A 27,178-nucleotide genomic window follows, 5' to 3' on the forward strand; every position below is an offset into this window, starting at 1 on the left:
CGTTTCACACTGGGAGCACACTGGGAGCATGTTTCACACTGGGAGCACGTTTCACACTGGGAACACGTTTCACACTGGGAACACGTTTCACACTGGGAGCACGTTTCACAATGGGAACACACTGGGAGCACGTTTCACACTGGGAGCACGTTTCACACAGAGCACACTGGGAGCATGTTTCACACTGGGAACACGTTTCACACCGAGAGCACACTGGGAACACGTTTCACACCGGGAACACACTGGGAACACGTTTCACACTAGGAACGCGTTTCACACTGGGAGCAGACTGGGAGCACGTTTCACACTGGGAGCACACGTTTCACACTGGGAACACGTTTCTCACTGGGAGCACGTTTCACACTGGGAGCATGTTTCACACTGGGAGCACACTGGGAGTACATTTTACACTGGGAACACGTTTCATACTGGGAGCACACTGGGAGCACGTTTCACACTGGGAGCACGTTTCACACTGGGAGCACGTTTCACACTGGGAGCACCTTTCACACTGGGAACATGTTTCACACTGGGAGCATGTTTCACACTGGGAGCATGTTTCACACTGGGAACAAGTTTCACACTGGGAACAAGTTTCACACTGGGAGTACATTTTACACTGGGAACACGTTTCATACTGGGAGCACACTGGGAGCACGTTTCACACTGGGAGCACGTTTCACACTGGGCGCACGTTTCACACCGGGAGCACACTGGGAGCACGTTTCACACTGGGAGCACGTTTCACACTGGGAACACGTTTCACACTGAGAGCACACTGGGAACACATTTTACACTGAGAGCACACTGGGAACACGTTTCACATTGAGAGCACATTTCACACTGGGAACACGTTTCACACTGGGAACACGTTTTACTCCGGAAGCACATGGGAGCCCGTTTCACAATGGGAGCACACTGGGAGTACGTTTCACACTGGGAGCACGTTTCACACTGGGAGCACGTTTCACACTGGGACCACGTTTCACACTGGGTGCACGTTTCACACTGGGTGCACGTTTCACACCTGACGCACACTGTGAGTACGTTTCACACTGGGAACACGTTTCACACTGGGAACACACTGGGAGCACGTTTCGCACTGGGAACACACTGGGAACACGTTTCGCACTGGGAACACACTAGGAACACGTTTCGCACTGGGAGCACGTTTCACACTGGGAACACGTTTCACACTGGGAACACGTTTCACACTAGGAGCACGTTTCACACTGGGAACACGTTTCACACTAGGAGCACGTTTCACACTTGGAGCACGTTTCACATTGGGAACACGTTTCACACTGGGAGCACACTGGGAACATGTTTCACACTGGAAACTCACTGGGAACACGTTTCACACTGGGAGCACATTTCACACTGGGAACACGGTTCACACTGAGAGCACGTTTCACACTGGGAGCACACTGGGAATACGTTTCACACTGGGAGCACGTTTCACACTGGGAACACGTTTCACAATGGGAACACGTTTCACGATGCGAACACACTGGGAGCACGTTTCACACTGGGAGCACGTTTCACACTGGGAGAACGTTTCACACAGAGCACACTGGGACCATGTTTCACACTGGGAACACGTTTCACACTGAGCGCACACTGGGAACACGTTTCACACCGAGAGCACACTGGGAACACGTTTCACACCGGGAACACACTGGGAACGCGGTTCACACTGGGAACGCGGTTCACACTGGGAGCACGTTTCACACTGGGAGCACACTGGGAGCACGTTTCACACTGGGAGCACGTTTCACACTGGGAACACGTTTCTCACTGAGAACACGTTTCACACTGGGAGCACACTGGGAACATGTTTCACACTGGGAACACGTTTCACACTGGGAGCACGTTTCACAATGGGAACACACTGGGAGCACGTTTCACACAGAGCACACTGGGAGCATGTTTCACACTGGGAACACGTTTCACACCGAGAGCACACTGGGAACACGTTTCACACCGGGAACACACTGGGAACACGTTTCACACTAGGAACGCGGTTCACACTGGGAGCACACTGGGAGCACGTTTCACACTGGGAGCACGTTTCACACTGGGAGCACGTTTCACACTGGGAGCACACTGGGAGTACATTTTACACTGGGAGCCCGTTTCACACTGGGAGCACGTTTCACACTGGGAGCACGTTTCATACTGGGAACACACCGGGAGCACACTGGGAGCACGTTTCACACTGGGAGCACACTGGGAGTACATTTTACACTGGGAGCAAGTTTCACACTGGGAGCACGTTTCATACTGGGAACACACTGGGAGCACGTTTCACACCGGGAGCACATTGGGAGCACGTTTCACACTGGGAGCACGATTCACACCGGAAGTACGCTGGAAGCCCGTTTCACACTGGGAGCACGTTTCACACTGGGAGCACGTTTCACACAGGGAACACACTGGGAACACGTTTCACACTGGGAGAACGTTTCACACTGAGAGCACGTTTCACACTGAGAGCACACTGGGAGCACGTTTCACACTGGGAGCACGTTTCACACTGGGAACACGTTTCACACTAAGAGCACACTGGGAACACATTTCCCACTGGGAACACGTTTCACACTGAGAGCACACTGGGAACACATTTCACACTGAGGACACGTTTCACATTGAGAGCTCATTTCACACTGGGAACACGTTTCACACTAGGAACACGTTTCACTCCGGAAGCACACTGGGAGCCCGTTTCACAATGGGAGCACACTGGGAGTACGTTTCACACTGGGAGCACACTGGGAACACGTTTCACACTGGGAGCACGTTTCACACTGGGAACACGTTTCACACTGGGACCACGTTTCACACTGGGACCACGTTTCACACCTGAAGCACACTGTGAGTACGTTTCACACCTGAAGCACACTGAGTACGTTTCACTCTGGGAACACGTTTCACACTGGGAACACACTGGGAGCACGTTTCGCACTGGGAGCACGTTTCGCACTGGGAACACACTAGGAACACGTTTCGCACTGGGAGCACGTTTCGCACTGGGAACACACTAGGAACACGTTTCGCACTGTGAGCACGTTTCACACTGGGAACACGTTTCACACTAGGAGCACGTTTCACACTAGGAGCACGTTTCACATTGAGAGCACATTTCACACTTGGAGCACGTTTCACACTGGGAACACGTTTCACACTGGGAGCACACTGGGAACACGTTTCACATTGAGAGCACATTTCACACTTGGAGCACGTTTCACACTGGGACCACGTTTCACACTGGGACGTTTCACACTGGGAACACGTTTCACACTAGGAGCACGTTTCACACTAGGAGCACACTGGGAACACGTTTCACATTGAGAGCACATTTCACGCTTGGAGCACGTTTCACACTGGGACCACGTTTCACACTGGGACCACGTTTCACACTGGGAGCACGTTTCACACCGGAAGCTCGCTGGAAGCCCGTTTCACACTGGGACCACGTTTCACACTGGAAACTCACTGAAAACACAGTTTCACACTGGGAGCACGTTTCACACAGGGAACACACTGGGAACACGTTTCACACTGGGAGAACGTTTCACACTGAGAGCACGTTTCACACTGAGAGCACATTGGGAGCACGTTTCACACTGGGAACACGTTTCACACTGGGAACACGTTTCACACTGAGAGCACACTGGGAACACATTTCACACTGGGAACACGTTTCACACTGGGAACACATTTCACACTGGGAACACGTTTCACACTGAGAGCACACTGGGAACACATTTCACACTGGGAACACGTTTCACACTGGGAACACGTTTCACACTGGGAACACGTTTCACTCCGGAAGCTCGCTGGAAGCCCGTTTCACACTGGGAACACGTTTCACACTGGAAACTCACTGAAAACACAGTTTCACACTGGGAGCACGTTTCACACAGGGAACACACTGGGAACACGTTTCACACTGGGAGAACGTTTCACACTGAGAGCACATTGGGAGCACGTTTCACACTGGGAGCACGTTTCACACTGAGAGCACACTGGGAACACATTTCACACTGGGAACACGTTTCACACTGAGAGCACACTGGGAACACATTTCACACTGGGAACACGTTTCACACTGAGAGCACACTGGGAACACATTTCACACTGGGAACACGTTTCACACTGGGAACACGTTTCACACTGGGAACACGTTTCACTCCGGAAGCACACTGGGAGCTCGTTTCACACTGGGAATATGTTTCACAATGGGAGCACACTAGGAGCACGTTTCACACTGGGAGCACGTTTCACACTGGGAGCACGTTTCACACACACTGGGAACACGTTTCACACTGGGAGCACACTGGGAGCCCGTTTCACACTGGGAATATGTTTCACAATGGGAGCACACTGGGAGTACGTTTCACACTGGGAGCACACTGGGAACACATTTCACACTGAGAGCACGTTTCACACTGGGAGCACGTTTCACACTGGGAGCACGTTTCACACCTGAAGCACACTGTGAGTACGTTTCACACCTGAAGCACACTGAGTACGTTTCACACTGGGAACACACTGGGAGCACGTTTCGCACTGGGAGCACACTAGGAACACGTTTCACACTGGGAACACGTTTCACACTGGGAGCACGTTTCACACTGGGAGCACGTTTCACACTGGGTGCACGTTTCACACTGGGTGCACGTTTCACACCTGAAGCACACTGTGAGTACGTTTCGCACTGGGAACACACTAGGAACACGTTTCACACTGGGAACACGTTTCACACTGGGAGCACGTTTCACACTGGGTGCACGTTTCACACCTGAAGCACACTGTGAGTACGTTTCACACCTGAAGTACACTGAGTACGTTTCACACTGGGAACACACTGGGAACACGTTTCGCACTGGGAACACACTAGGAACACGTTTCACACTGGGAGCACGTTTCACACTGGGAACACGTTTTACACTGGGAACACGTTTCGCACTGGGAACACACTAGCAACACGTTTCACACTAGGAACACGTTTCACACTGGGAACACGTTTCACACTGGGAACACGTTTCACACTCGGAGCACGTTTCACACTAGGAGCACACTGGGAACACGTTTCACATTGAGAGAACATTTCACACTTGGAGCACGTTTCACACTGGGAGCATGTTTCACACTGGGAACACGTTTCACACTGGGAGCACACTGGGAACACGTTTCACACTGGAAACTCACTGGGAACACGTTTCACACTGGGAACACGGTTCACACTGAGAGCACGTTTCACACTGGGAGCACACTGGGAATACGTTTCACACTGGGAGCACGTTTCACACTGGGAACACGTTTCACAATGGGAACACACTGGGAGCACGTTTCACACAGAGACAACTGGGAGCATGTTTCACACTGGGAACACGTTTCACACTGAGCGCACACTGGGAACACGTTTCACACCGGGAACACACTGGGAACACGTTTCACACTGGGAACGCGGTTCACACTGGGAGCACACTGGGAGCACGTTTCACACTGGGAGCACACTGGGAAAACGTTTCACACTGGGAACATGTTTCTCACTGGGAGCATGTTTCACACGAGGAGCACGTTTCACACTCGGAGCACGTTTCACACTAGGAGCACACTGGGAACACGTTTCACATTGAGAGAACATTTCACACTTGGAGCACGTTTCACACTGGGAGCATGTTTCACACTGGGAACACGTTTCACACTGGGAGCACACTGGGAACACGTTTCACACTGGAAACTCACTGGGAACACGTTTCACACTGGGAACACGGTTCACACTGAGAGCACGTTTCACACTGGGAGCACACTGGGAATACGTTTCACACTGGGAGCACGTTTCACACTGGGAACACGTTTCACAATGGGAACACACTGGGAGCACGTTTCACACAGAGACAACTGGGAGCATGTTTCACACTGGGAACACGTTTCACACTGAGCGCACACTGGGAACACGTTTCACACCGGGAACACACTGGGAACACGTTTCACACTGGGAACGCGGTTCACACTGGGAGCACACTGGGAGCACGTTTCACACTGGGAGCACACTGGGAAAACGTTTCACACTGGGAACATGTTTCTCACTGGGAGCATGTTTCACACGAGGAGCACGTTTCACACTCGGAGCACGTTTCACACTGGGAGCACACTGGGAACACGTTTCACACTGGGAACACGTTTCTCACTGGGAGCACATTTCATACTGGGAGCACAATGGGAACATGTTTCACACTGGGAACACGTTTAACACTGGGACCACACTGGGAGCACGTTTCGCACTGGGAGCACGTTTCACACTGGGAGCACACTAGGAACATGTTTCACACTGGGAGCACGTTTCACACTGGGAGCACGTTTCACACTGGGAGCACGTTTCACAATGGGAACACACTGGGAGCACGTTTCACACTGGGAGCACATTTCACACAGAGCACACTGGGAGCATGTTTCACACTGGGAACACGTTTCACACTGGGAGCACACTGGGAATAAGTTTCACACTGGGAGCACGTTTCACACTGGGATCACGTTTCACAATGGGAACACACTGGGAGCACGTTTCACACAGAGCACACTGGGAGCATGTTTCACACTGGGAACACGTTTCACACTGAGAGCACACTGGGAACACGTTTCACACCGAGAGCACACTGGGAGCACGTTTCACACCGGGAACACATTGGGAGCGCGTTTCACACTGGGAGCGCGTTTCACACTGGGAGCGCATTTCACACTGGGAGCACGTTTCACACTGGGAGCACACTGGGAATAAGTTTCACACTGGGAGCACGTTTCACACTGGGAACACGTTTCACAATGGGAACACACTGGGAGCACGTTTCACACAGAGCACACTGGGAGCATGTTTCTCACTGGGAACACGTTTCACACTGAGAGCACACTGGGAACACGTTTCACACCGAGAGCACACTGGGAGCACGTTTCACACCGGGAACACACTGGGAACACGTAACACACTGGGAGCGCGTTTCACACTGGGAGCGCATTTCACACTGGGAGCGCATTTCACACTGGGAACACACTAGGAACACGTTTCAAACTGGGAGCACGTTTCACACTGGGAACACGTTTTACACTGGGAACACACTAGCAACACGTTTCACACTGGGAACACGTTTCACACTGGAAACACGTTTCACACTAGGAGCACGTTTCACATTGAGAGAACATTTCACACTTGGAGCACGTTTCACACTGGGAATACGTTTCACACTGGGAGCACGTTTCACACTGGGAACACGTTTCACACTGGAAACTCACTGGGAACACGTTTCACACTGGGAGCACACTTTGAGCACGTTTCACACCGGGAGCACACTTTGAGCATGTTTCACAGTGGGAACACGTTTCACACTGGGTACACGTTTCACACTGGGAACACGGTTCACACTGGAAACACGTTTCACACTAGGAGCACGTTTCACATTGAGAGAACATTTCACACTTGGAGCACGTTTCACACTGGGAATACGTTTCACACTGGGAACACGTTTCATACTGGGAGCACGTTTCACACTGGGAACACGTTTCACACTGGGAACACGTTTCACACTGGGAACACGTTTCACACTGGGAACACGTTTCACACAAGAAGCACATTTCACACAGAGCACATTTCACACTGGGAGCACACTGGGAACAAGTTTTACAGTGAGGGCACATTTCACACTGGGAACACGTTTCACACTGGAAACTCACTGGGAACACGTTTCACACTGGGAGCACACTTTGAGCACGTTTCACACCGGGAGCACACTTTGAGCATGTTTCACAGTGGGAACACGTTTCACACTGGGAACACATTTCACACTGGGAACACGTTTCACACTGGGAACACGGTTCACACTGAGAGCACGTTTCACACTGAGAGCACGTTTCACACTGGGAACACGTTTCACACTGGGAGCACACTGGGAATAAGTTTCACACTGGGAGCACGTTTCACACTGGGAACACGTTTCACAATGGGAACACACTGGGAGCACGTTTCACACAGAGCACACTGGGAGCATGTTTCACACTGGGAACACGTTTCACACTGAGAGCACACTGGGAACACGTTTCACACCGAGAGCACACTGGGAGCACGTTTCACACCGGGAACACACTGGGAGCACGTAACACACTGGGAGCGCGTTTCACACTGGGAGCGCATTTCACACTGGGAGCGCATTTCACACTGGGAACACACTAGGAACACGTTTCACACTGGGAGCACGTTTCACACTGGGAACACGTTTTACACTGGGAACACGTTTCGCACTGGGAACACACTAGCAACACGTTTCACACTAGGAACACGTTTCACACTGGGAACACGTTTCACACTGGGAACACGTTTCACACTCGGAGCACGTTTCACAATGGGAACACACTGGGAGCACGTTTCAGACTGGGAGCACATTTCACACAGAGCAAACTGGGAGCATGTTTCACACTGGGAACACGTTTCACACCGAGAGCACACTGGGAACACGTTTCACAATGGGAACAAACTGGGAGCACGTTTCACACTGGGAACACGTTTCACACTGGGCGCATGTTTCACACTGGGAGCACGTTTCATACTGGGAGCACGTTTCACACTGGGAACACGTTTCACACTGGGAACACGTTTCACACTGGGAACACGTTTCACACAAGAAGCACATTTCACACAGAGCACATTTCACACTGGGAGCACACTGGGAACACATTTCACAGTGAGGGCACATTTCACACTGGGAACACGTTTCACACTGGAAACTCACTGGGAACACGTTTCACACTGGGAGCACGTTTCACACTGGGAGCACACTTTGAGCACGTTTCACACCGGGAGCACACTTTGAGCATGTTTCACAGTGGGAACACGTTTCACACTGGGAACACGTTTCACACTGGGAACACGGTTCACACTGTGAGCACGTTTCACACTGGGAACACGTTTCACACTGGGAACACGGTTCACACTGAGAGCACGTTTCACACTGGGAGCACGTTTCACACTGGGAACACGTTTCACACTGGGAACACGGTTCACACTGAGAGCACGTTTCACACTGAGAGCACGTTTCACACTGGGAACACGTTTCACACTGGGAGCACACTGGGAATAAGTTTCACACTGGGAGCACGTTTCACACTGGGAACACGTTTCACAATGGGAACACACTGGGAGCACGTTTCACACAGAGCACACTGGGAGCATGTTTCACACTGGGAACACGTTTCACACTGAGAGCACACTGGGAACACGTTTCACACCGAGAGCACACTGGGAGCACGTTTCACACCGGGAACACATTGGGAGCACGTAACACACTGGGAGCGCGTTTCACACTGGGAGCGCGTTTCACACTGGGAGCGCATTTCACACTGGGAGCGCGTTTCACACTGGGAGCACACTGGGAATAAGTTTCACACTGGGAGCACGTTTCACACTGGGAACACGTTTCACAATGGGAACACACTGGGAGCACGTTTCACACAGAGCACACTGGGAGCATGTTTCACACTGGGAACACGTTTCACACTGAGAGCACACTGGGAACACGTTTCACACCGAAAGCACACTGGGAGCACGTTTCATACCGGGAACACACTGGGAGCACGTAACACACTGGGAGCGCGTTTCACACTGGGAGCGCATTTCACACTGGGAGCGCATTTCACACTGGGAACACACTAGGAACACGTTTCAAACTGGGAGCACGTTTCACACTGGGAACACGTTTTACACTGGGAACACACTAGCAACACGTTTCACACTGGGAACACGTTTCACACTGGAAACACGTTTCACACTAGGAGCACGTTTCACACTAGGAGCACACTGGGAACACGTTTCACATTGAGAGAACATTTCACACTTGGAGCACGTTTCACACTGGGAGCATGTTTCACACTGGGAACACGTTTCACACTGGGAGCACACTGGGAACACGTTTCACACTGGAAACTCACTGGGAACACGGTTCACACTGAGAGCACGTTTCACACTGGGAGCACACTGGGAATACGTTTCACACTGGGAGCACGTTTCACACTGGGAACACGTTTCACACTGGAAACTCACTGGGAACACGTTTCACACTGGGAGCACACTTTGAGCACGTTTCACACCGGGAGCACACTTTGAGCATGTTTCACAGTGGGAACACGTTTCACACTGGGAACACGTTTCACACTGGGAGCACGTTTCACACTGGGAACACGTTTCACACTGGGAACACGTTTCACACTGGGAACACGTTTCACACAAGAAGCACATTTCACACAGAGCACATTTCACACTGGGAGCACACTGGGAACACGTTTCACAGTGAGGGCACATTTCACACTGGGAACACGTTTCACACTGGAAACTCACTGGGAACACGTTTCACACTGGGAGCACGTTTCACACTGGGAGCACACTTTGAGCACGTTTCACACCGGGAGCACACTTTGAGCATGTTTCACAGTGGGAACACGTTTCACACTGGGAACACGTTTCACACTGGGAACACGTTTCACACTGAGAGCACGTTTCACACTGGGAACACGGTTCACACTGAGAGCACGTTTCACACTGAGAGCACGTTTCACACTGGGAGCACACTGGGAATAAGTTTCACACTGGGAGCACGTTTCACACTGGGATCACGTTTCACAATGGGAACACACTGGGAGCACGTTTCACACAGAGCACACTGGGAGCATGTTTCACACTGGGAACACGTTTCACACTGAGAGCACACTGGGAACACGTTTCACACCGAGAGCACACTGGGAGCACGTTTCACACCGGGAACACATTGGGAGCGCGTTTCACACTGGGAGCGCGTTTCACACTGGGAGCGCATTTCACACTGGGAGCGCGTTTCACACTGGGAGCACACTGGGAATAAGTTTCACACTGGGAGCACGTTTCACACTGGGAACACGTTTCACAATGGGAACACACTGGGAGCACGTTTCACACAGAGCACACTGGGAGCATGTTTCTCACTGGGAACACGTTTCACACTGAGAGCACACTGGGAACACGTTTCACACCGAGAGCACACTGGGAGCACGTTTCACACCGGGAACACACTGGGAACACGTAACACACTGGGAGCGCGTTTCACACTGGGAGCGCATTTCACACTGGGAGCGCATTTCACACTGGGAACACACTAGGAACACGTTTCAAACTGGGAGCACGTTTCACACTGGGAACACGTTTTACACTGGGAACACACTAGCAACACGTTTCACACTGGGAACACGTTTCACACTGGAAACACGTTTCACACTAGGAGCACGTTTCACATTGAGAGAACATTTCACACTTGGAGCACGTTTCACACTGGGAATACGTTTCACACTGGGAGCACGTTTCACACTGGGAACACGTTTCACACTGGAAACTCACTGGGAACACGTTTCACACTGGGAGCACACTTTGAGCACGTTTCACACCGGGAGCACACTTTGAGCATGTTTCACAGTGGGAACACGTTTCACACTGGGTACACGTTTCACACTGGGAACACGGTTCACACTGGAAACACGTTTCACACTAGGAGCACGTTTCACATTGAGAGAACATTTCACACTTGGAGCACGTTTCACACTGGGAATACGTTTCACACTGGGAGCACGTTTCACACTGGGAACACGTTTCACACTGGAAACTCACTGGGAACACGTTTCACACTGGGAGCACACTTTGAGCACGTTTCACACCGGGAGCACACTTTGAGCATGTTTCACAGTGGGAACACGTTTCACACTGGGAACACGTTTCACACTGGGAACACGTTTCACACTGGGAACACGTTTCACACTGAGAGCACGTTTCACACTGAGAGCACGTTTCACACTGGGAGCACACTGGGAATAAGTTTCACACTGGGAGCACGTTTCACACTGGGAACACGTTTCACAATGGGAACACACTGGGAGCACGTTTCACACAGAGCACACTGGGAGCATGTTTCACACTGGGAACACGTTTCACACTGAGAGCACACTGGGAACACGTTTCACACCGAGAGCACACTGGGAGCACGTTTCACACCGGGAACACACTGGGAGCACGTAACACACTGGGAGCGCGTTTCACACTGGGAGCGCGTTTCACACTGGGAGCGCATTTCACACTGGGAGCGCGTTTCACACTGGGAGCACACTGGGAACATGTTTCACACTGAGAGCACACTGGGAACATGTTTCACACTGGGGGCACACTGGGAACATGTTTCACACTGGGAGCAAACTTCACACTGGGAGCAAACTTCACACTGGGAACACGTTTCACACCCGGAGCACGTTTCACACTGGGAGCACACTGGGAACACGTTTCACATTGAGAGCACATTTCACACTGGGATACACGTTTCACACTGGAAACTCACTCGGAACACGTTTCACACTGGGAGCATGTTTCACACTGGGAACACGTTTCACACTGAGAGCACACTGGGAACACGTTTCACACCGAGAGCACACTGGGAGCACGTTTCATACCGGGAACACACTGGGAGCACGTAACACACTGGGAGCGCGTTTCACACTGGGAGCGCGTTTCACACTGGGAGCGCATTTCACACTGGGAGCGCATTTCACACTGGGAGCACACTGGGAACATGTTTCACACTGAGAGCACACTGGGAACATGTTTCACACTGGGAACATGTTTCACACTGGGAGCAAACTTCACACTGGGAGCAAACTTCACACTGGGAACACGTTTCACACCCGGAGCACGTTTCACACTGGGAGCACACTGGGAACACGTTTCACATTGAGAGCACATTTCACACTGGGATACACGTTTCACACTGGAAACTCACTGGGAACACGTTTCACACTGGGAACACGTTTCACACTGGGAACACGTTTCTCACTGAGAGCACGTTTCACACTGGGAACACACTGGGAACACGTTTCTCACTGAGAGCATGTTTCACACTGGGAGCACGTTTCCCACTGGGAACACGTTTCGCACTGGGAGCACGTTTCACACTGGGAGCAAGTTTCACACTGGGAACACGTTTTATACAGGGAACACGTTTCACACTGGGAACACTGTTTCACACAAAGCACGTTTCACACTGGGTGCATGTTTCACACTGGGCGCATGTTTCACATGGGAGCACGTTTCACACGGGGAACACACTGGGAACACGTTTCACACTGGGAGCACGTTTCACACTGGGAGCACGTTTCACACTGGGGGCACACTGGGAACATGTTTCACACTGGGAGCACGTTTCACACTGGGGGCACACTGGGAACATGTTTCACACTGGGAGCACGTTTCACACTGGCCCTTCGCCAATTGCGTGAGAATGAGAGCTGACCCTGAATACTGCACAGGTTGCAGGCTGACTCCTGTGTCCGGTTACCACACAGGACTCCTGCCCATTCACAGTGGAATATCATCCTCATTGTCGGTGAACGAGGTACTCCTTATCTGATACTGCCAATTCCAGCAACCAAGAATTCCAAAACAAAGTCGAAGCTGTGCAGTTTGCTAACAGTTGTTTGGGGAAGAGGGTTCTTTCCCTAAACTGATGTTTTCCTAGGTTTCATATTAACTTGGTAATCACTGCAGAATAATACGCTACATAGAGGCTTGGACTTTGTAAATATATTCGACGACTGTTGACCCATACCTGACTACTGATGGGGGATCTCCCAAAAGGACAACAGTTGGTCAATGTGTGCATCAGCATCGGAACTGTGGAGCGTTACTAGAGTGTCTCGTTGGGCTGAAGCGTGCAGCGTAACCACAGAGTGGAATCAGCACCAAGACCGCTCAATGTACAGCACCAATCGAAAGTCTGCCCTCCCTCTATTGGAGCAGGGGAATTTGACCCAGATTAAGCACCTCATGCAGTATTCCATTTCCAGTGGTTCCTGTTTCCTTCCATCTTCCCTCGACTCATTCCTAATATCACCACCTCACTCTGACTGTTGGCCAAAACTCTCAGGCAGATGGAAGAGGTAGATGCCACACAATTTGAAGAGAAGAGGCATAGAGTAATTGTTGGCAATGACAGTCCGACAAACCAGAAGCAGATTTTAGAGCTGCAGTTGGCTTGGAATAATGTTTGTTTTTAAGTAAAAAGCAGTAAAGGGGAAGTAACCAGCCTACTGACATGGTAGAAAAAACTCTTAATGCCAGCCCAGATAAAACACTGTAAAGGGCGAGGAAAAGGAAGATCATGTGGATACCTGACACTCTTAAAAAAGGACAGTTGTCCTCATATTGCCCCAGTGTGACATGGACTTACTGCTGTGGTATGCCCAATGTGCTAGAATGAAGAGGAGTCATACATTAATTCACCAGCAGCAAATTTGCTATTAAGACACACTGCTCCTTTAAAATATAGTTAAAACACGATGCCTTGTACTGGGCCCTATACGATTGCTGGCAGAACATCTAAGCAAATTGCGCTCCAGTTGTGCGATTTGAGTTTGGGATTGATTCTGGATTGAGTAACTGGCCCTTTTAAATGTTACCGTTTAAAATGAATTTGAATTTAATGAACCATTGCATCACTTCCTACCAGCACTCTTCCAGCTGCGTTGTACGTCGTAGGAACCAACACAGTAGTACTGTACTCCAGCTATGCGGCATCCGCTGTAAGAATCTGTTTACTGGGTAAGATGACACTATCATTTTGTACAGTGTATGGATGTCCCAAACAGACACTCAGGAGTTGCAGTACAAACTGTAGTCACATCAATGAAACTAAAATAACGAAGAAGTTAGATTTCTACCAGCGCCAAATCTCTGGCTAAGAGAGAGAGTAAGAGTATGCTGCAGAATCTGCCAATGTTGCTTTGCAAGCAGCTGGCAGAAGGTGCACGAAAGGCCAGGACTTGCCCTTGGATTCCCTTCCGTCTGTACGGGGAAGCATCTCAAATCCACTCAGCATCTCCTCTGGATCGAACAATCAAAGTGGAGAAATTAGTGGGAAAATGCAGGTGCACGCTATAATCCTTTGATGCCATGGCACAGCACACAGATACACCAACGTGTCTAAGAGTGCTGCCCATTCAATCCATATGTTTCTAGATTGGAGAACTAGGGGTGGATGGTAAGGTATCAGAGGGAAACCATTGACCTCTAAAATCAAGGGTCCTCCACACCCATTCGAAAACATACATCAACTAAATTATCAACTTTAACATATATTTTTGCTTTTTTCTACAAATTGTGTCATATATAACCAGAGTGAAATGCAGAAACTGTAGTAAGGACATTTACATAACGGTTAATTAAATGTTTACACATTTTCACTTACACACAGAGCAACCTTGAAACATCACATGTCCCTTAGACTGATTTGCTGTTACAGATCTATGACACTCCCAAATACATTGGTAGATTTTCAAGGATCAGGAATATATTTTCCCCTTACTTCTAATCAGTAGAATATCCGACCTGTTTGCTGATAATAATACTGCATTGGACATTCTATGTAACACATCAATCTGCCAATCATAAAAAAATTTAAAATAAGACTTGCGTTTATATAGCGCCTTTCACTACCACCAGACATCTCAAAGCACTGTTGTAATGTGGGAAATGCGGCAGCCAACTTGCACACAGCAAGCTCTCACAAATAGCAATGTGATAAAGGTACGTGGAGTCAGAGGAAATGTATTAGCATGGATAGAGAATTGGCTGGCTAACAGAAAGCAGAGAGTCGGGATAAATGGGTCCTTTTCAGGTTGGAAATCGGTGGTTAGTGGTGTGCCACAGGGATCGGTGCTGGGACCACAACTGTTTACAATATACATAGATGACCTGGAAGAGGGGACAGAGTGTAGTGTAACAAAATTTGCAGATGACACAAAGATTAGTGGGAAAGCGGGTTGTGTAGAGGACACAGAGAGGCTGCAAAGAGATTTAGATAGGTTAAGCGAATGGGCTAAGGTTTGGCAGATGGAATACAATGTCAGAAAATGTGAGGTCGACCACCTTGGAAAAAAAAACAGTAAAAGGGAATATTATTTGAATGGGGAGAAATTACAACATGCTGCGGTGCAGAGGGACCTGGGGGTCCTTGTGCATGAATCCCAAAAAGTTAAGTTTGCAGGTGCAGCAGGTAATCAGGAAGGCGAATGGAATGTTGGCCTTCATTGTGAGAGGGATGGAGTACAAAAGCAGGGAGGTCCTGCTGCAACTGTACAGGGTATTGGTGAGGCCGCACCTGGAGTACTGCGTGCAGTTTTGGTCACCTTACTTAAGGAAGGATATACTAGCTTTGGAGGGGGTACAGAGACGATTCACTCGGCTGATTCCGGAGATGAGGGGGTTACCTTATGATGATAGATTGAGTAGACTGGGTCTTTACTCATTGGAGTTCAGAAGGATGAGGGGTGATCTTAGAAAAACATTTAAAATAATGAAAGGGATAGACAAGATAGAGGCAGAGAGGTTGTTTCCACTGGTCGGGGAGACTAGAACTAGGGGGCACAGCCTCAAATACGGGGGAAGCCAATTTAAAACCGAGTTGAGAAGGAATTTCTTCTCCCAGAGGGTTGTGAATCTGTGGAATTCTCTGCCCAGGGAAGCAGTTGAGGCTAGCTCATTGAATGTATTCAAATCACAGATAGATAGATTTTTAACCAATAAGGGAATTAAGGGTTATGGGGAGCGGGCGGGTAAGTGGAGCTGAGTCCACGGCCAGATCAGCCATGATCTAAGTTGAGTGGCGGAGCAGGCTCAAGGGGCTAGATGGCCTACTCCTGTTCCTAATTCTTATGTTCTTATGTATTCTTATGTTCTTATAATGACCAGATAATCTGTTTTTTGTTATGTTGATTGAGGGATAAATATTGGCCAGGATACCGGGGATAACTCCCCTGCTCTTCTTCGAAATAGTGCCCTGGGATCGTTCACGTCTACCTGAGAGGGCAGACGGGGCCTCGGTTTAACGTCTCATCCGAAAAACGACACCTCTGACAGTGCAGCACTCCCTCAGCACTGCACTGGAGGGTCAGCCTAGATTTTTGTGCTCAAGTTCCTGAAATGGGTCTTGAACCCACAAACTTCTGACTCAGAAGTGAGTGTATTACCCACTGAGCCACAGCGCGACCACTGAATATGGGAGGAGTAAAGGGAGATGACCCAGTTTATAAGCTTCCTTCACACAGCACAGGAGTTGGTGCACACACAACAACACCAAGTGGCCAAAGCAAAATACTGCGGATGCTGGAATCTGGAATAAAAACAGAGAATGCTGGAAATCTCAGTGGGTCGGGCAGCGTCTGTGGAGAGAGACAGAGTTAACTATTCGGGTCGATGATCCTAGTAGCAGCAAGGCAGTTTGCCAGATTGTGTTACGAGGTGCTTCGAGCACACCCCAAGCTCTCTGAGGCTCATGCACTGATGCTTTGAAAATATTTGTCGGGGCAGCACATGGTGAGGTTAGGGTCGGGCTGAGGGGCATGTAGTACCAACCAGACATCAGTGGCACCGACTGGAAGTTGCTGGGTTTCTTTTGCTTCTCATAAGTCTGCTTATACATTTCCTATTATGTCAAATGAATCGCGACTTAACCAATCAAGGTTGATGTAGGTCGAGAAATCAAAGCCAATCTGACTGAGCCCAGGGTCATGCTTTTACATACGGAGAGAAAACAGCCACCTTGCCCATCTTCAATGGGAAAAGGACTGCGGCATTTTGTACGCTGCTGTATGCTTTGGACAACATGGAATTTAACACTGTAATGGTGTGGATGAGCAGTGATTGAAATAAGTATTTGCCAATCAGTATAGGTGAAGTTAATTGATCTGGGATCATCCTTAAAAATGAGCTGCATCGATATCGGTTGAGAAGTGGGATTGAGGGTTATTGAAAGTACCATTACTGGCTCAGTGGTGGAACTCTGGATACAAGACTTGAGGCCATAATCTAGGCTGACACTTCAGTGCTGCACTGTCTTTCGGATCAGCCATTAAACCGAACACCTTTCAACCCTCTCAGGTGGATGTCAAAGATCCCACGACACTATTCGAAGGAGAGCAGGGTTATCCCGCAACCAACATCACCAAAACAGATAATCTCATTGCTTTTTGTGGGACCTTGCTGCCGCATTTCCTATAACAGTTACTACAATTCAGAAGTACTTTGTTGGCTCTGAATCGCTTGTGATGTCCTGAGGTGGTGAAATGTGCAGTATAAATGCAAGTTTTTACCTTTCTTTCTCCAGTCACTGCCACTCATCAGGCGTGTTTGCGTTGTCTATCATTTTGGTATCTTTCCAAGAGGAGTGCAGCTTCTTCTAACGGGAATTGCACCGGGAATTTCCTCAAGGACTCTCTCGCTCCGCAACTGTAACCTCAGCGGAGACGGGGTTCTGCTCAATTTCTGCCAAAGTTAAGTTGGCCAAGTGGGAGAAGGCCCAAGGAAATTCCCGGCACAGGGCTCATTCTGAGCATTTAATTTGCTGCAAATCCTTAAGGATATAAAGTTTCATTTGACTCACAGAGAAAAGCTCCAGGTCACAGCCCACTCCTAGGAACGGTCCTAATGGGAAGAGGCACTTTACATAAACTGAAATGTTTGGGAAAAAGCAATCACGGTCCTGCTCACATCGCCCATGAACAAACTGGGGAGACCAGGGGCTTCCAAAAGCCCAATAACCAATTCCCATGTTAACGATGTTACAGCAGCTATCTCAAAAGGCACTTGTTCTAAAAAAATCTTTGTTACATCGAATTTTACAGCACAGAAACAGGCTATTCGGCCCAACTGGTCTATGCCAAGCCTCCTCCCATTCCTACTTCATCTAAACCCATTAGCATATCCTCTATTCTTGTCTCCCTCATGTGCTTATCTAGCTTCCATTTAAATGCATCGAATCCTTGTGGTAGCGAGTTCTACATTCTCACCACTCTCCGAGTGATTTTAAAATACAGGTTAAACCTCCCTTATCCGGAACCCTCGGGACCTGGCCTGTACTGGATAAGGGATTTTCCGGACGAGAGGTGGCCATGTTAAATTGGATGGTACAGGTACTGAGCTGGGGATATTGAGGCTGGCTGGCTTGGGGCTGGGAGTGCGGCAATGAGATTGTGGTGGTGGTGGTGGTGACGGTGGATTGCGGGGTCAGGCCAGCAATTACGGGAGTCGGCAGCGAGGAAGGACTTCAATTTGTTCATGTCGGAGTTCTGCGCATGCGCCACCCGGTAGCCGGGAATGGTTCTGGACGAGGAGTGGTTCTGGATAAGGGAGTTCTGGATAAGGGAGGTTCAACCTGTACCTAGTGGGATTGATAGGACATATGGACAGGAGGTGGAGCAATCTGATAGGATAACCAAAGGATAGCTAGAGATAAAGAAGGAGTACCGAAAGAATTAGTGAAACTGGAAGTAGAAAACACCCGGGTCCTGATGGCTGTATCCTAGAATGCTGAGGGAAGTCAGAGAGGGGTTAGGTGTGGCTCTGAGCACAATCTGTCAAGCATCAAACAAAAAGGGATAAACCAGTAAACTATAGACTAGTTGGCCCAACATCCGTCGTGGGAAACTAGTAACAGAAAGACTAGACAAGGGTAATGTAGTCGATGTGATATTATTTGGATTTTCAAAGTGCCTTCGATAGCATCGATGCATTTAAGGGGAAGCAAGGCAGCACATGAGGGAGAAAGGAACAGAAGGAGGTGCTGATCGGGTAAGATCAACTTGATGATGGCAATTATCTCAACTACTCCTTCATGTTCAAACAACTCTCTGGGTAAAGGCGTTTCTCCTGAATTGCTATTGGATTTATTAGTGACTATCTTAGATTGATGGCCTCTAGTTTTGGACTCTCCCACAAGTGGCAACATCTTTACATCTACTCTATCCAACCCCTTCATATTTTTAAAGACCTCTATCAGGTCACCCCTCAGTCTCCTCTTTTCTAGAGAGAAGAGCCTCAGCCTGTTCAATCTTTTATGTCAAAACATTTATCGTAACTTGCTTCTTCATCATTCTAGTGATGAGTCTCTGTCTCCTTATTATCAATACACTAACCATGTCGGGAACAAAAACTCAGCGTTGGTGATCGGGTTATTGGTGAGTGGGTGCCACTTGATGTCTCTACTGATGAATCCTTCCATCAGTTTACTGATGATTGGAAGGAGGCTGACACTGAGCTATTAATTTATATTTTCTGGGAGGACACACCTGGATGCCAGTATCAGAGCTACACTGGAACAGCTTGGCTGTTTTGGTACACCAGTCTTCAGCATCGTTGCATCAAGTATAAACTGGCAGTCACCAATCGGAGGCTCAATTGATATTTGACAGAACTTCTGCAAATTCTTTAGTCATTTTAATGACCTGCACTTCCGAGGTACCAGAAGAACCACAGCCTTAGAAGACTGATGACTTCTGGAATTTTCCACAGGCATGGGAGTGGATTGTCTGAAGGATCACTAACCAGATGGATTTCTTGAAACCAATCTCACACAACAACTGAAGCAACGCAGGCCTTGACTGACTAACTTCAAACGCTACCCTGCAAACACTTCAGTTTCCGAAGGCAATGATTTGTGATGTTAAAACTCTGCTGATACTTTACAAAAAGACTTGCAAAAGAAGAAACTACAGAAAAATAATTTAAGGCTGTTTCTTGTGTTAACAGTGGAACTTCTGTCAACTGCTGGAAAAGAACTGGGTATGTTTTCAGAATGAAGCTTCTGTACACACACAATTGGAGTGACAGACCACCAGAGGGTCAATGCCTGCGATAAACCAATTCACAAAAGTGGAGCGGCTTTACCCGATTTGGACAACAGACTAATTATTTGTAAGTGTAGGTTCAATGAGTGAAGACAAGTAGCAGAATGCTGCAACCACTGAACTGATCTCATTCAAGGTTGCTTTTGCATGTTAAGGAACACATTTTTAAAAAATGAACAAAAAGGTGTAACAGCTATTAAACAGAAATTTAAAATCAGCAAAATTTAACTTGTTTTACTCGATTAGCAGTTGATATTTACACAACTCCAGGTTAGCATGGTAGAAAAAAAGCATTGAATAGTGAGTCGAAATGGACCAGTGCATGGCTCATCAGGACCCAGTCTGGCCGAGAATTACAGCCACTCTTTGCCCCTCCCCCACCAACCCCAATCCAAGGACTCCTGCTTGTATTGGCTGTGGTATCCTCTGCATTAGAAGTGTCTGCAAGTTAAGCCAGTTTTATGACTTCTATGTCACTCCTTCCACAAGCTCAGCCAATGGGAAGTACACACCCTGGGAGATGTAGAAGTTTAGGTTTATTACACCAAACCAAATAAGACAGTGTGATCAACAAGCTGCTGCCTCTAGTGAGAGCAGAGAGAACAGGCCGCAGGAGCAGTGACCCTCGGACACAAGTCTATGTCCACATGATGCTGGTGGGATTGCTGACCGCAGCTAAATGTACTGAACTGCTTTTGAATGTACTGTACAAATTTTTATATGAATAAAGTATATTTTGAAATTAAAAAAAATATAGGGAGATTAAAATATACCCTTCGATTAGTCACAATTTCTCCTAACATTGAGTAAGAAAAAGCCCATGAGTGAGCAGGGTACGTACTGGGTAATGTGTCAGCACCATCTTGTTCAGGAGCGTAGATACTGCATAATAGGAACCTGTGTTAATGCCTGTGGATAAAACACAAAGCAACGGTTTTCTCCATCCTTCATTAAAGGTAACTCAACTATAACTCTTCTTTTCTTGGCTGATCAGAACTTCTGCTAATGCACAAGCTCAAGCTGAAGGATGTTTTTAATGTCAAGAGACTGATTTCTTACAGTTTTGCCACATCAAGAGAGCCACCGAGGAGGAATTAGAAATGTACTCTATTTCTTATATTAAGCTAGTGATTTCCACTATTACAAGGATCCCCATTCTCTTCAATTGTTAGACCCTCTGATCACTCATCCCGAGACCTTTCAAGTACAGTGCTCCGACAGGTGGCAGTTCAATGTGAAAAATTATAAAATAATTAGTTTGCGAGAAGGAATCAAAATAGGGAGCGAGTGATGAATGGAATGCAGTGATACCCGGTGGCTAATGTGCCAGGAGGGGGATTGGGTGCAGTAAAACGGAAAATCCAGTTATCGCGGTGTGGGAGGGAGCACAGCAGCTTCTGGGAACCGCGAGAATAATCTTGTTCCTGAAAGGGGCAGTCGAGGGCAACAAAGCTAATCATGCATTTTAGGAATTTAAGTTTTGAAGAAAGGTTAAAGAATTTGGGAATCAAAAACAGAAATATTCAGATTTCAAATGTGGTCGTTCATCAGCAATGGAAACATTAAAGTAAAACATCTCAAAGGGAAGGAGGAAGAAAACACACAAACTACAATGACCATCTCAGCTCTCCACATGTTCTGTCTCCCAAACCTCATTTATTTCTCTCATCATGCTTCCCATCACCTCCTCTTACTATCACGTCAACCATTTAACCCTTGTCTGGTCACTGGAGTCCCTCTCCCTCTGGTGAGTGCTTGCTTTGCTTTTCTCTCCCATGCCCCTTGTTCTGCTCATTTTTAAAACGCTGTTCATCTTTAACTTTTCCAGTTCTGACGCCGGTCGAGGCCTCAGGGTTCAGTGCTGGGCCCCCAGCTATTTACAGTATACATTAATGATTTGGATGAAGGAATTGAATGTAATATCTCCAAGTTTGCGGATGACACTCAGCTGGGTGGCAGTGTGAGCTGTGAAGAGGATGCTAGGAGGCTGCATGGGGACTTGGACAGGTTAGGTGAGTGGGCAAATGCATGGCAGATGCAGTATGTGGATAAATGTGAGGTATTCCACTTTGGTGGCAAAAACAGGAAGGCAGATTATTATCTGAATGGTGACAGATTAATAAAAGGGGAGGTGCAACGAGACCTGGGTGTCATGGTACATCAGTCATTGAAAGTTGGCATGCAGGTACAGCAGGCAGTGAAGAAGGCAAATGGTATGTTGGCCTTCAAAGCAAGGGGATTTGAGTATAGGAACAGGGAGGTCTTGCTGCAGTTGTACAGGACCTTGGTGAGACCACACCTGGAATATTGTGTGCAGTTTTGGTCTCCTAATCTGAGGAAGGACGTTCTTGCTATTGAGGGAGTGCTGCAAAGATTCACCAGACTGATTCCTGGGATGGCAGGACTGACATATGAGGAAAGACTGGATCTGCTAGGCTTATACTCACTGGAATCTAGAAGGATGAGAGGGAATCTCATCGAAACATAAAATTCTGACGGGACTGGACAGGTTAGATGCAGGAAGAATGTTCCTGATGTTGGGAAAGTCCAGAACCAGGGGTCACTGTCTAAGGATAAGGGGCAAGCCATTTAGGACCGAGATGAGGAGAAACTTCTTCACCCAGAGAGTGTGAACCTGTGGAATTCTCTGTTGAGTCTAGTTCGTTGGATATATTCAAGAGGGAGGTAGATGTGTCCCTTATGGCTAAAGGGATCAGAGGGTATGGAGAGAAAGCAGGAAAGGGGTACTGAGGGAATGATCAGCCATGATCATATTGAATGGTGGTGCAGGCTCGAAGGGCCTATTCCTGCACCTATTTTCTATGTTTCTCATCTGCAACATTAAGGTGTCTGTTCTCTTCAAAGATGCTGCCTGACCTGCTGGACATTTCCCGCACTTTCTGGTTATGATTAATGGCCTGGAATTTGCGGTGAGTAGTGACAGTGACCCTGAAGTTGCAGTCAGTCATTCAGTGGTCTGACACTGGCTGTTCTGTAGCACCCCGCCCACCACCACCACCACCAACCAGAGCAATCAGGGAAACGGACCAAAACTATGGCTTTTCTGCGGTAATATTGCTGTTAAACACCCCATTAAAAGTTAGACCTTGTTGGATTGGATGTAACTGGGATTTTAACAGCATATGGACTGCTAAACAAACGTTATGGCCCTGAGAAATTTATTATAATTTTGTGGTGTATCAAATCTCTCCAGTTTAATAAGAATTAACATTTTTAAGAAACTGTAAAGTTTGTTCATATTTATTTCAGGATTACTGTTCCCCTTGTGAGAGCCCCAATCTTTGTTTTCCTATCTGCAACATTTTTAAAAAGTCAGAATAACTTCTTCACTTCCTGCTTCCTTGTCTATGAGGATCTGCATTGTGATTGGCTGCTTAGACAGCTTGTGGCCGTCACAGCAGCTCGCACTGTGGAATTCCCACTACATTACACTGATCTCAACTGCACGTCCAAAAAAGCAAACTTCCTGCCAGAGATGGCGAGATCTTTGTGGGGAGCTTTCTTTCGGGCCAACAATGAATGTCTTTGCTTCACCACCGACAGGAAATTACGGACCAATTTTTAATCTTTTTACTTCAAAGTTGGCCTTGTTTCCTTGACAAAAGTGGACTTTGAAGCAGCTAAGTGGATGTTTTTAAAATTCTGAAGCGAATTAACAGAACTGATCTGGACAAATTGTTAGCTGTTGTATCCCCAGCGGACATAATAAAAATTAACATTTTTTTTTTTATCCGTTCACAGGATGTGGGCATCGCTGGCAAGGCCGGCATTTATTGCCCTTGAGAAGCTGGTAGTGAGCCGCCTTCTTGAACCGCTGCAGTCCGTGTGGTGAAGGTGCTCCCACAGTGCTGTTAGGGAGGGAGTTCCAGGATTGTGACCCAGCGACGATGAAGGAACGGCCGATATATTTCCCAGTCAGGATGGTGTGTGACTGGGAGGGGAACGTGGAGGTGGTGGTGTTCCCATGCGCCTGCTGCCCTTGTCCTTCTAGGGGGCAGAGGTCGTGGGTTTGGGAGGTGCTGCCGAAGAAGCCTTGGCGAGTTGCTGCAGTACATCTTGTAGATGGTACACACTGCAGCCAGGGGGCGCCGGTGGTGGAGGGAGTGAATGTTGAAGGTGGTGGATGGGGAGCCGATCAAGCGGCTGCTTTGTCCTGGATGGTGTCGAGCTTCTCGAGTGTTGTTGGAGCTGCACCATCCAGGCAAGTGGAGAGTGTTCCATCACACTCCTGACTTGTGTCTTGTAGATGGTGGAACGGCTTTGGGGAGTCAGGAGGTGAGACACTCACCACAGAATACCCAGCCTCTGACCTGCTCTTGTAGCCACAGTATTTATGTGGCTGGTCCAGTTAAGTTTCTGGTCAATGGTGACCCCCAGGATGTTGATGGTGGGGGATTCCGTTGAATGTTAAGGGGCAGTGGTTAGACTCTCGCTTGTTGGAGATAGTCATTGCCTGGCACTTGTGTAGCGCGAATGTTACTTGCCACTTATCAGCCCAAGCCTGAATGTTGTCCAGGTCTTGCTGCATGCGGGAATGGACTGCTCCATTATCTGGGGAGTTGCGAATGGCACTGAACACGGTGCAGTCATCAGTGAACATCCCCACTTCTGACCTTATGATGGAGGGAAGGTCACTGATGGAGCAGCTGAAGATGGTTGGGCCCAGGACACTGCCCTGAGGAACTCCTGCAGCGATGTCCTGGGACTGTGATGATTGACCTCCAACCACCACAACCATCTTCCTTTGTGCTGGGTATGACTCCAGCCAGTGGAGAGTTTTCCCCCTGATTCCCATTGACTCCAGTTTACTCAGGCTCCTTGATGCCACACTCAGTCAAATGCTGCCTTGATGTTGAGGGCAGTCACTCTCACCTCACCTCTGGAATTCAGCTCTTTTGTCCATGTTTGGACCAAGGCTGTAATGAGGTCTGGAGCCGAGTAATCCTGACGGACCCCAAACTGAGCATCGGTGAGCAGATTATTGGTGAGTAAGTGCCGCTTGATCGCACTGTCGACGACACCTTCCATCACTTTGCTGATGATTGAGAGTAGACTGAGGGGGCGGTAATTGGCCGGATTGGATAGGTCCTGCTTTTTGTGGACAGGACATACCCGGGCAGTTTTCCACATCGTCGGGTAGATGCCAGTGTTGTAGCTATACTGCAGCTGCTTGGCTAGAGGCACGGTTAGTTCTGGAGCACAAGTCTTCAGCACTACAGCCGGGATGTTGTTGGTGCCCATACCTTTTGCTGTATCCAGTCGATCAGCCGTTTCTTGATATCACGTGGAGTGAATCGAATTGGCTGAAGACTGGATTCTGTGATGGTGGGGACCTCAGGAGGAGGCCGATATGGATCATCTACTCGGCACTTCTGGCTGGAGATGGTTGTAAACGCTTCAGTCTTGTCTGTTGCACCCACTTTCTGGGCTCTGCCATCATTGAGGATGGGGATATTCATGGAGCCTCCTCCTCCCGTTAGTTGTTTAATTGTCCACCACCATTCACGACTGGATGTGGCAGGACTGCGGAGCTTTGATCTGATCCGTTGATTGTGGGATCGCTTTGCCCTGTCTGTAGCATGCTGCTTCCGCTGTTTAGCATGCATGTAGTCCTGTGTTGCAGCTTCCCCAGGTTTGTCCTCATTTTTAGATACACCTGGTGCTGCTCCTGGCATGCTCTTCTACACTCCTCATTGAACCCGGGTTGGTCCCAGGCTTGATGGTAATGGTAGAGTGAGGGATATGCCGGGCCGTGAGGTTACAGATTGTGGTGGGATACAATTCTGCTGCTGCTGATGGCCCACAGCGCCTCATGGATGCCCAGTTTTGAGCTGCTAGATCTGTTCTGAATCTATCCCATTGAGCACGGTGGGAGTGCCACACAACACGATGGAGGGTGTCCTCAGTGTGAAGACAGGTCTTGGTCTCCACAAGGACTGCGCGGTGGTCACTGCGACCAATGCTGTCATGGACAGATGTATCTGCGACAGGTGGATTGGTGAGGACAAGGTCAAGTAGGTTTTTCCCTGGTGGTTCTCTCACCACCTGCCGCAGGCCCAGTCTGGCAGCTATGTCCTTCAGGACTCGGCCAGCTCGGTCAGTAGTGGTGCTACCGAGCCACTCTTGGTGATAGACATTGAAGTCCCCTACCCAGAGTACATTCTGTGCCCTTGCTACTCTCAGTGCTTCTTCCAAGTGGTGTTCAACATGGAGGGGTACTGATTCATCAACTGAGGGAGGGCGGGAGGTGGTAATCAGCAGGAGGTTTCCTTGCTATGCTTGACCTGAAGCCATGAGACTTCATGGGGTCCGGAGTCAATGTTGAGGACTCCCAGGGCTACTCCCTCCCGACTGTACACCACTGTGCCACCACCCCTGGTGGGTCAGGACATACCCAGAGATGGTGATGGAGGAGTCTGGG

The 27,178-nt window shown here is 48.8% G+C and overlaps 1 protein-coding gene across 3 annotated transcripts in view; it reads right to left on the reverse strand.

Annotated features, from left to right (window-relative positions):
• Nucleotides 1–27,178, reverse strand: part of flvcr2a (FLVCR choline and putative heme transporter 2a) — a 275,876-nt gene that overhangs the window by 91,273 nt on the left and 157,425 nt on the right. For all 3 annotated transcript variants that reach the window (XM_070870918.1, XM_070870919.1, XM_070870917.1), the window contains exon 4: nt 21,578–21,645. In XM_070870918.1, coding sequence (XP_070727019.1) covers nt 21,578–21,645 — 68 coding nt within the window. The remainder of the gene's footprint in view (nt 1–21,577; nt 21,646–27,178) is intronic.

The sequence above is a fragment of the Pristiophorus japonicus genome, unplaced genomic scaffold (genome assembly GCF_044704955.1).
Source record: "Pristiophorus japonicus isolate sPriJap1 unplaced genomic scaffold, sPriJap1.hap1 HAP1_SCAFFOLD_193, whole genome shotgun sequence".
NCBI classification, from domain to species: domain Eukaryota; kingdom Metazoa; phylum Chordata; class Chondrichthyes; family Pristiophoridae; genus Pristiophorus; species Pristiophorus japonicus.